This window comes from Aulonocara stuartgranti (assembly GCF_965226115.1).
Source record: "Aulonocara stuartgranti genome assembly, chromosome: 9".
Taxonomy (NCBI): domain Eukaryota; kingdom Metazoa; phylum Chordata; class Actinopteri; order Cichliformes; family Cichlidae; genus Aulonocara; species Aulonocara stuartgranti.
In genome coordinates this window covers 11274099-11284811 of record NC_138960.1, presented here as the reverse complement: position 1 = coordinate 11284811, position 10713 = coordinate 11274099, and the positions used below count along the sequence as shown (strand labels likewise).

Here is a 10713-nt window from a genome sequence, read left to right as displayed (position 1 = left end):
TGCTGTTTAACAGAGGATGGCGTCAAAGCTTTCCTACGTCAATTGGAAAACGAAGAAGAAGATTTCCCAGCTTGCAGTTCGGCGCGCGAATTTGGATTTTGTTATGGTCAAGCCGTAGCCTGTATGGCTCAAACATGGTACTGTACTGTTAAACGTTACTCTAACCATTTTTCTCTTTGACAGAATATCCTAGTTTTTATTCTTTAGACGTGTCGGTGTAAGTCTGAGTCTGTTTGCGGCTGTTTTCTCGTGAGCTCGTGTCATTAAGTCTAAACTTTGCATTTATTTCTTAATTGTAGTCTAAGTGGTTATTGGGAGAACAAGCTAAAAGACAGAGGTGAAGTTTTATTAATGCTTGTTCTGAAAGCCAATAAACAATAAGTAGTAAACACGTGAGTGTTGAGGGGGTGAAAGTTATTATTATTATTATTTAGCTAATTAGCACTAAGTTTATGCGCTCGTCTGCGCGCGCCATGTAGCAAAGCTAAAGTAGGCTTACATTGACAAGTGCGAATTAACATTAAGCAACACTAAAATGAGCTGAAAGAATTAATTTATTGTTGTGAGGCAAACACGGTTGATTTGCGTTGGCAGGAAGCGAGCAGAGATACGCTTGTAGATAGTTTTGGAAACGACAGGAGCAGCGGGACAGCCAAATCAGCTGATCGCTTTCAAGACTTGTGGAGGCAACTTGGAGAGTGTCACCAAAATGCACTTCAGGGTAACTGACAGTTTGATCTCACCACGTTCATGCTGGCTTTCATATCTATAATATGAAGTTCAGAAGCTAAATGAAAACACATGTCATCATTGCACTTGTTGCTGTTTCTAGAATTGGAAGCAAAAGTAAGCAAGCTGAAAAAGGAACGTTGCCTGTGAGTATGTTGTGTCATTTTGCGTTTAATGAGAAAGACACTTGAGTCTTAGTAAGTTATGTATGAAGGGTAAAGTGATGTGTTTGTCCTCTACAGAGATGCGCAGAGGCTTGAAGTGTTTTACAGTCGAAACCAGCAGCTCAAGGAGCAAAATAAAAACCTGCAGGATGCCATGGCTCTCCTGGAGGAAAGGTAATTTACCCAAAGATGAATGCACGTGCACTCCACTGTTATTCCCTTTGTAGCAAATGCTTGTTTGTTTGTTTGGAATATATGTGTCTCGTTGAACCTCTGTTAAATTCTAACTTAGGATGGGAGAGCTGCAGTTTGGCACTGATATGGGATTTCTAATTAACTGGAGCAACATGATACCAAAGACAAGAATAACCTTTTCTGATTCATTGTATGGGTGCTTCAGATTCCCCCGCAGACTGAAAGTTAACAAGATTTAATGTGTTGCATTAAAACGGTGTGAAACATAAAGATTGCCAGCAGTGCTTTCCCTTTCCAGGCTTCGAGCAGCAGAGTGTGATCGATGCTCCATCTTAGAGGAGAACATGAAAAACGGTCAGCAGCAGAATCTGCGTCTTATCGAGAAACTAAGTGAGTGTTTTCATTTCAGTGTCCAACAGCCATTAATAGCCCTCTCTGATGTGCATACACATATGCAGATGCAATCTTTCACAACAGTAGTATGTTATATAATATGATGAGTAATATACTAGAATAAATGTGAAAAAACCCTAAAAATTCTTTAAGATTCTCAGTTTGTTTAAGAACAGAGAAAAACATGTTCTTTGCAAACCTTTGTTCCTCAGAAAATGAAAGAAACCTGCTGGAGGATGAAAACAATAAGCTGCGAGCTGAGCTGCAAAAACTGAAGAGTTCTCGGTAAGCTGTGTCGCATTAATGTTTTTGTTCACGAGAAAAATATGAGAAATGTTTTAAAAAGTTAAAGCAATAACTTGAAGTACTTTGAAGTTTATCAGTATCTCGCATCATGGAGGAAGTTTGACTCTTTACAGACTTGCTTCAGTTTATTGAGGTCTGGATTTTGACTGGGCCATTGCACAACACCCTGACTCTTCTGTTTTTCAGCCATTCTGTTGAATGTAGATTTGCTGCTTTGATTCAGATCATTGTCTTGTTGCATGAGCCTGTTATTGCCAAGCTTTAACCGTCAGACGGATGACTTGGAATACTTTGGTATATATGGGAGTTCTTGGATGACTCAGACACACCAAATCATCACCACTCCACCACCGTGCTTTGTGGTGATGTATTTGGGTTTTGCCAAACACACCCCTCTGCATTATACGTACACCTCCTCAGTTTGGTCTCGTCTGTTCCAGTAGTCTTGTGGTTTGTTTGTGAGCCTAAGCTTTGCCTTCATGTTCTTTTTAGAGAGAAGCAGCTTTCTCCTGAAAATAAGCCATCCCTGTTCATCGTTTTCTGACTGTGCTGTCATGAACTTTAACATTTACACACTGAGACCTGTAGAGTCTGAGATGTAACCCCTGCTTTCTTATTTTATTGTATTTCTTTTTACAGTTTCTGAGCATTGCACAGTCTACTCATCAAGGTGTCTCTTGACATTGATACATCTGTCTCACAGAGACTGTTCTTCATTTGGTTAGATATTGTGAACGGGTTTTTCTTAGCCAATCATCCACTGCGCTCATGTACTTAAGATGTCTTCAGTTGTCTTTCATGTGTTTTGGTGTTGCTGAGCCTGGTTTGTGCATTTATTCTTTTTACAAATGCAAGTTTATTCTACTGCTCCGATAGGTTTATTTTGGTTTTATGGCTTCTTCCGTTTGCGCCCAGATTTTAATTAATTAATTTTTTAACCTCATATTAAAAGTTCCAGTGAAAAGATACTTAATAGATTTTAAATATTTAAAATGGGGGACTGTGTCATGATTCCTGCAAATAGCTGTAAACAGTGCAATACTTTTGTTAAACCTCTTGAATTAAAGCTTCTATAAAAATGTGTATCACCTACATTGGTCAGACATTTCAGGAGTGAACAATACATTATCCCAAGCTGCTACTCAGTATTCTTATTTTTATGTGTTTATAAGCTTTTTGGTGCTAACAGTCCCAGTTTCTTCTGTGGCCCCTTGGGAAAATAAATTTCCCCCCTCAGTAGGCTTGTAGGTTCAGGTTCGGTAAGTTTTAAAGTTTCAGTTTCCAGTGAAGCACTACACGTGTGCTTTTCTTTTCAGGTCTGAATCCAAGGAGGCCTCACCCGCAGAACAGGAAGAGGGCGTTATTCCAGACTCCCCGATCTTGCCCAGCTCACTGCCCGTGGTAAACAGATTGAAGAAACAGAAAAATAACGACCAAATTAAGCGTGTGCGCTATGCAGAGGTGCCTCTACCACAGTCTAACAATTCGCTCTTCAATGGTCAGTCCTCTTTAAAGTAGCTTCCTCTTCGTCACCTGTCTGAAGACACAAACCAGTTTTCTAATCTAAATTCTTTTTTATACAAAGATCCTGAGGGTGCCACAAAGAATCCTGGAAGAGCAGAAGTGCTCGTCCCTAACACCTGTGAAATGGACGCGTCGCAGATCTCAAGTATGACTTCATCCATTATTGGTCTTCCGTAGATGCGATCATGAGCGTGTTGCTGTTAACATGTCTGTTTCCATTTTCAGACGATGTGACTGAAGGTGAAGAAGAGGCAGCAATTGCAGAAACTTGTGGCCTTGAACTTATTGAAAAGCAGCAGATGGTGTGTATAAGCAGGATTTGAAACAAATGATGATCTAATAAAAATGTAATGTGATCAGGCTTTAATAAAAACGAATCTTAGGTGTGATCAAACAGATTAGCTCTCTTTCTCACCTTAGAATCTCAGGAAAGCCCCAAGCCAGCAAAGAAGCTTCAGCACTCTCTGGAGGCAGGACGTTCGTTTAAAGTGAGCATTGAGACATCATCTTCTGCTGTGGCAGACACCTCCATGTGGAAAAGAGAAAAAAAAATAACAGTTCGGTGCTACAGTTATACTTGTTTCCCTCTTCAAGGCCTTGCTTCTTGTCCTCTTCATCCACACTGATGCACAGTCCAGACTCAACATCTAAAGGGTCCCCATCTCTTCTTCCATGCATCAAACGGTTTGCAGAAGGCGGCAGTGTTTGCAGGGCAAAACGGGTGAAGGAGGGAAGTCCAGAGGTACAGGAACGCAGTCAACGAGGACTCCAAGAAGACGCGGACAACCAGGAGGAAGGCGAACACCTACAGCGTGAACAGATCAGCCAGACTGCCATATCTGTGAGCAATCCAAGCATCAAGAAGGAGCAACTAGATAGGAAGGCAAGAGAAGGCAGTAACATCATTGTCAAATTTTAACCACGTTTAGTGTCCAGGCTGTTTAATTAAATGTAAGACAGAAATATAGAGTTTCAAGGTGCTTTTTATATCACACAGGTACAGTCAGGACATAATATGAGCACCAGCCAAAAGCCAAGCACTTCTTGTAGCAGTCCTGCTTTCAAGAAGCCAAAAATGAAGGTTAAACTGGATGCAGACGGGAAGAAAAGAACCCCTGTGCAGGATCTGAATGCTTCACAAGGCCAGCGTGAAGCTAAAGATGGTGATTTCTCTTCAGCAAAGTCACTTGAAGGACATGCGGATATTTCTGATTGTTGTACAGTTTGAAATGCTCCTCAATAATATTCAGTTAACTTGAATGTGGCTGTGTGTTCCAGCTGATAGGAAGCACACAGTGGAGCCTACATGGAGCGTCGATCCTGCGCTCGCTCTCTCCATGTACGACAGCGAGTGGAAAGGAGACGAGGTATAGTCACGTGATCTGCTCTGCTGAACAACCTTCACCCTCAGCATGCACTATACTGTAAGCTGGCTCGGGGCCTTTGGGCTTGGCCATATTAGGAATATCCTCTCTTATTAACATCATCCAGACCTGGGAGTAGAAATGCGAGTGCTGAGGTTGATCTGAAGCCTGAGTTTTACTTGTACATATACTGACCTCATTATTTTAAACTGTGTCCCTATTTAATGTGAGCGTTCATCATTTTAACATTATTTAAACTAAATCTATTCATTGCACACGTCGTTGTGAGAGTCTAACACAGGTTTTGTGCGTTCCAGGAAATTGATGAGCGGCAGCATCATGTGGAGATGGCAGATACAGACTGCACCTGGGTCAGTCACAGCTTACTTCAGCGTCAAAGAGAGAAGGACCGAGACAGAGGAGACAGTGTGTTCGGTGAATATACACGGCAACACTTTTTTTCTAAAATATTTAAAATATGCTGATTTAAACTGTTAGTAATCTCAACTGTCCCTACTTCAAGGACTCGGTGAAAAAGCAAATGACAGCTTGGATATGATGTTCGACACAACGGCTTACGGGGAGTACAAATCTTGCAACAGTTCACATCTAGGCCAGAGCCAGCCCTGTGACCTTGATGATGATGAAGAGGAGGCCATTGGTGAGCTTTCAGATTGAAAGAAAATGTGTGCAATCTAGATCAGTATTTTCAGATATCTATTCGTAAGGTAAACCCTGTGTTTTTTTCCCCCCCTAAATTCTCCAAATAAGGAGATCCTCCTGAAGACAGTGCATGCCAGTCTAAAGCACGGTAAGAAACTGATCAACCTTTTCAGGTGTTTATCTGAAGATGATCATGTTTGCTGGTCATTGTCAGTTTTCCATAACCTAGATCTGTCTCTGGATTAGACACCCAGCGTTTGCACATGTAGCAGTCGTTCGCAAAAAGGATGAGAGAAGAAAACTGAAGGGCACTACCTGCAAGGAATGTGAAATTGTAAGTATTCTGAGTACTTGAGTTTAATAAAACTGACACACTGCTTACACTGATCCTATTTTAAATAATTGTTTACCTGCAGTATTACGCCCATCTGCCAGAGGAGGAAAAACAGAAAAAGCTGTCTGCTTGCTCAAGGCATCGTTTCCTGTACGTTCCTCCATGCACACCTGAAAACTTCTGGGAAGTTGGATTCCCATCAACGCAAACATGCATTGAGAGAGGTAATTTAACAGTTATGCACTGTAGATTAAAGCAGTAAGGGCAAAACATTTGAACCCATTTCTCAGCAGGACCATTCTTCATCCTGTCATGCTTTTCAGTGCACGAGAGAGGATTGTACTGTCTTTAATACTAGGATGTGTCCTCTGTTGTAGGTTACATCAAAGAAGAGAAGAATCCTGAGGTGCGCTTACGGAGGAGGCAGCCATTAAATGCTCTATTCTCACCGAAGCGAAACAAGGAGGAGAAATAAAAATGTCCATCTGTAAAAGAACTGATGTTGTGAAGAAGGTTGCCGTTGTTTCCTTTCTCCCCTTCAGTCGTTCTGACTTGTGTTTTGTTTTTTTTAAATGTTTTTTGTGCGGATAGTTTGGATGAATAAATAATTGTTTCTATGGAGTGTTGGGATTGTCACAGTTCATCTACAAATAAGTAAGTAATAATATGCAGACCTTTAAATTCTGACCCAGTGCAGTGAGGACAATTTGTACCAAACTTTTATTTGGTCAGGAGATCAGATAATAGACAAAGTTATAAAATGAATGTAGAAAAATAGAATCTGCATCCCCAGTTAATAAAGAAAGTCATTTGAGGTGAACTCGTCTAAAGTGCTGAAATTCGTCACACGTGAGTATCCCTCTCAGAATAGATCAGCAGAGCCTCTCCGACGTGACTGACGACCACACTGCAATCAAAAACAGATCAGGGCTTTCATCAAAAATCCAGCGTCACGAGATTAACGTGTATTAAACTGGAAAACAAAAAGCATTAAAAGTTGGGCATAAACCTGCAACTTTTTAAAACCACAACTGACAAGAATTCACATACAAACGTTCACAAACATGTTAGAACAAATAAGACGGATGCAGAAATCTGAAGCATGGAAAATGAACATTTGTTTTTGTGCTGAAATGAGCTGGAAACAAAAGTTTGGTACCTACCACAAAAGAGACGAAGCATTAGAGTTCACAGAGAAAATAAATGGAGACAGGAGCATGGCAGTAACCTGACAGGACATAATCCAACAAGTAAATCGCATCAGTTTGACTTTGACGATCAACACGTGTGTGTGCGATGAACTGTGTGTTACATGAGTTTAACATATCTGAAGTCACCTTAGATAAAAAGATCCAGACCCCAAAGTGTTCAAAGGACAGTCCGCTTTTTAATTTGACTGTAGCCAACCGCAGCAAAAAGCCCAGCAGAGCGCTGTGAAGTGAGACACACAACCAGTAAGAAGGCCACAAACCTTCCTCTGTCCTATTAAACCTTTTACAGAACTGGAACAGGAGTCCTTGTACATAAACACACTAAATATGCCGTTATTTAAAACTTTCTAACAAAGATCTACTTATTTTATATTCAAGTATAATTAGAACGGACTCTGAAGGCTTCAGTTTGATATGAACTCAAAGGACGACAGCTTGTTTTCACGGCTAACCAACATCGATGCAATCAATATTAGAGAAAACTGACGTTTTCACCTGGCACAGCAGCCACAGTGAAATGTGTGCGACTGCAGGGACGGGAACTCCAAGGCACCTGTGAGGTCACCTGCACAAGGACAAGAGGCATAAATTTTATATACACACACACATATATATGTGAAAATGAGCTGGAGACAGTGGTAGTAACAGAAAGAGAGGAGGCAGAGCTGGAAGTGGAGGTTGAAGATGTTAAACTAGGACAGCAGAGTTACAGCTCAGGTTGAGCGGTTTGGAGAGAAGAGACAGTGGACAAATTGGACAAAGGAGTTTTTAAAGTGGAGATGCCAGGCAGGAGGAAAAGAGGAAGACCTCAGAGGAGATCCATGGATGTAGTGAAAGAGGACATGCAGGGGGGTGGTGTGACAGAGGTGGAGGGTCTGCTGTGCTGGCTCCTAAAGAAGTAGAAGAGGAGCTGCAAAATGAGCAATAACAGAAGTTTTTGTGAGAATATTTGCAGAATCTATGTGAGGTCAGTCGTACCTGTCGGGTGAGCAGCAACAGCCAGCAGCAGCACGCTGTTGTTCAAAGGGGGGAAGCTGTTATTAGGCACTGATAATATCTAAATCTGCTTAACGTGAAAGGTTAAAGTTTTGAAATGAATCCGACTGAATAACTTAGACATCACTATCCCGTATATTGACCCTTAATTTTAAGACTTATGAATGGCAGTCGAATAAGGAAACGAATAAGCTTTTTTGGATCATGTCTAACGCATCAACACTTGGGTTTATCACAATTGTTTACATGTAGTTTAAGTAAATTAATACTCTCACGTTAGAAGATTGAAGGTTCAGCCTCAGATCAAACAATTTAGACTTGAATCTTACCTGAACAGGTAGTTAATGCACTGCTGCTCAAGATCACTGCAATCAAATCACAAAAGCAGCGTCTTCAGCCTCTGATGTGCAGCAGAGCAAGCTGAAGCTGAGAAACTGCACCGCATGCTAGACTAGGAAGGCGCTCATGTGCGCCCACCAAAGGCTTTCACTCACCTCAGGTTGACGGACTTGTGGTGAACTTGAAAGACTCTATATGCACCTGCAAAGCAGTGTTGTTGTTTCAATTTCTGCTGCTGTTGCAGTCGCTTATTGCCATCAAAAGATTTAAGCCTTAGGGCAAAATCGATCAGCTCAAACACAACATCACCTCAAACCCTCGGCCTTATCAAGGCTCAGACATCTTCATCATCATTCTTCTCACAGTTAAAAGTGTTTTTAAAGTCATATTACGATATTAGACTTACCAACACAGGCGAGATGGCAGACGGCCCACAGGTAACCGCTGTGGTCCACCTGCACGGCAAGGACACATGCTAACTAACTTGATCTACGGCACCGGCAATAAGTGAGCCAGGATTGTTATTACCTGAGGGTCATAAAAGGGAAGGTTGATGGCTGAAAGCAGCATGAGGCATAGGCTGGAAGAGAAGGAGGGACGTTTAATGTGTGAAATGTGTGAATCTCTTTTTAAAAAAATAATAAAAAAAACATCCATACCTGATAAATTTCAGCCACTGTGTCTTCTGCTAAAAAACAAAAAGCAGAGAGAGCACATTAGGAGCAGGAGTGTGAAGCACATGACTGAACAGATCAGTTTACAGCAGGCGGTGAGCGCACTTACCTCTCTGCGCATGACCTTGAAGATCACGTAGCTAAAGGGATGAGAGCAGTTCTGAAGAGTGAAGAAGAAGGGAATGTCCTGCGTGGAGGAGACACACTCATAACAAGATTGTCACAGTAGCAAGAAAAATCAGCACATGAATGCACTGCGATGTTATTTTAAGTGAACTGTGCACTTACTAAACGTGATAATGCCCGGGAACCAGCGTAAATGTTCCCCACAAATAGGAGGGAGCCCGGAAGCCAGGACAGAGCCGCAGATCTGTAATGCAATATTAGAGCACGTGGATCGTGTGGAAATCTCCCACGCGGCAGTATAATATCAAACCCAGCAGAATGCAGTGCGGTGACAGTACCTGGTGATGCGGTTTATTTCCACCCATCCCAGCTTTCCAGACACTAGAAGCAGGATAGCTCCAATAAATGTCTGCCATCTGGAAATGTGCAGTTTGGTCGTGTTAGTGAGAACAAACACGAGGTTATTCAGGTATCACACAACAGGGTGCATAATTAAACTAATGAATAATTCCTTTTACTTCTTTAGATTTATTGAAATGTATTCTACTCAAAGAAGAGTCACTTCACTAGATACATATTCAATATTTATTTTCAGTTACTCACCCTTGAAATAAGGTTGGATAGGTGAAGTTTAACACTGACAGGACAAACTACAAAAAAAGAGAAGACAGTGAGCTCATTTCATATGCAGGCAGTGTGGTATTAATCATTTCCCTAGAGATGCTTCATTACTCCCGCCAAAACCCATTTAAAAGTCTGCCAATTAGGTTTGTACAGCTGTCTCTATAAATCTGTACGGGATACAACACGACTCTAACTATGTGATATAATCGAGTTTTCAATTCGGCATAACTGTGGATCCTATTCACACTTGGTCTTTGTACACTTCCTGCACTTATTTCTACTCCCTGATACCAAGCGCTAATATTACCCTTTACACAGCTGATGTCTGGATGGATTCACATGGGATTACTCAAAGCATCTCCGCGGAATCTCTAAATCAGTAACCTCCTTTTCAAACTAAAGTTTTTGACTCGTATCCTCGCTAGTACCTACCTTGTTCGTGAAATATGACACAACAAAAACAAGGCTAAAAGCGAGGCCGGTGACGTGTCTCCTCCACTGCATGATGGTCTGCAGACACGCTGCAGCTGGGACATGATGAGAAGTACCAACAAAAATAATAAAGCTTTTAATACAGCGGCTCGTTTTTGAAACTGAAGACCTCTCAGGATCGGAAACTTCCCTCACTGTCACCACACATGACGCGTCAAGACGCAGGCACACCGAGATCGTCTATGCGTGGGAAGATGGTTCACTGCGCTGTCTGTGTGTCCCACACACAGCAAGTGTACCACCACATGTACACTGATAAGATACTATTGTTTATTTAGTCTGTCCTTTTGGATTTGGGATAAATTCTATTTTGTGTGTGTCTTACTTTGTCCTTATTTTGCAATCGGTCTGATTGCGGCAGGAAAGACGGTGCATGCTGTATGTTGATTGTTTTGGTTTGAGGGTGTGACCTGGATGATGACAGTCTCTGGTGATGTGCTGTGCTCTTTTTTTTAGCGGTTTTGTGTAATCCACTAATTTAACTTTTAACCAATTTTCAAGTGCATTTGTTTCTTGGTTTTCTGATTAAAAAAAAAAAAACATCAAAACTCCCACTATTATAGCAGTGAAAGTTAAATT

General features: G+C 41.4%; 2 protein-coding genes across 5 annotated transcripts; one reads left to right on the top strand and one right to left on the bottom strand.

Moving 5' to 3' along the window:
- Positions 1–32: 32 nt before the first annotated feature.
- Positions 33–6492, top strand: rbbp8 (retinoblastoma binding protein 8). Of its 3 annotated transcripts, none has more exons than XM_082547000.1 (19): positions 33–137; positions 595–721; positions 833–875; positions 972–1067; positions 1387–1478; positions 1694–1766; positions 3104–3285; positions 3373–3456; positions 3537–3613; positions 3732–3799; positions 3945–4194; positions 4309–4474; positions 4590–4678; positions 4993–5110; positions 5199–5336; positions 5447–5486; positions 5585–5672; positions 5755–5896; positions 6050–6492. In XM_082547000.1, exons 1-19 carry the CDS (start codon positions 135–137, stop codon positions 6145–6147), a joined length of 1974 nt encoding a protein of 657 aa, XP_082403126.1. In that variant the 5' UTR covers positions 33–134; the 3' UTR covers positions 6148–6492. The 3 variants fall into 3 exon arrangements, with proteins under 3 accessions (XP_082403126.1, XP_082403125.1, XP_082403124.1); XM_082546999.1 differs by having other exon boundaries at positions 3906–4194; positions 5450–5486; XM_082546998.1 differs by having other exon boundaries at positions 3906–4194.
- Positions 6374–10382, bottom strand: tmem241 (transmembrane protein 241). Of its 2 annotated transcripts, none has more exons than XM_082547022.1 (15): positions 10075–10382; positions 9622–9668; positions 9357–9434; positions 9181–9262; positions 9002–9079; positions 8878–8903; positions 8747–8798; positions 8625–8673; positions 8374–8419; positions 8209–8244; positions 7862–7896; positions 7379–7448; positions 7010–7103; positions 6836–6900; positions 6374–6579 (listed from the first exon to the last, which is right to left on the bottom strand). In XM_082547022.1, the coding sequence occupies exons 1-15, from the start codon at positions 10144–10146 to the stop codon at positions 6516–6518; spliced, it is 894 nt and encodes a 297-aa protein (XP_082403148.1). In that variant the 5' UTR covers positions 10147–10382; the 3' UTR covers positions 6374–6515. The 2 variants fall into 2 exon arrangements, with proteins under 2 accessions (XP_082403148.1, XP_082403147.1); XM_082547021.1 differs by having other exon boundaries at positions 8878–8906; positions 10075–10380.
- Between the last annotated feature and the right edge of the window lie 331 nt (positions 10383–10713).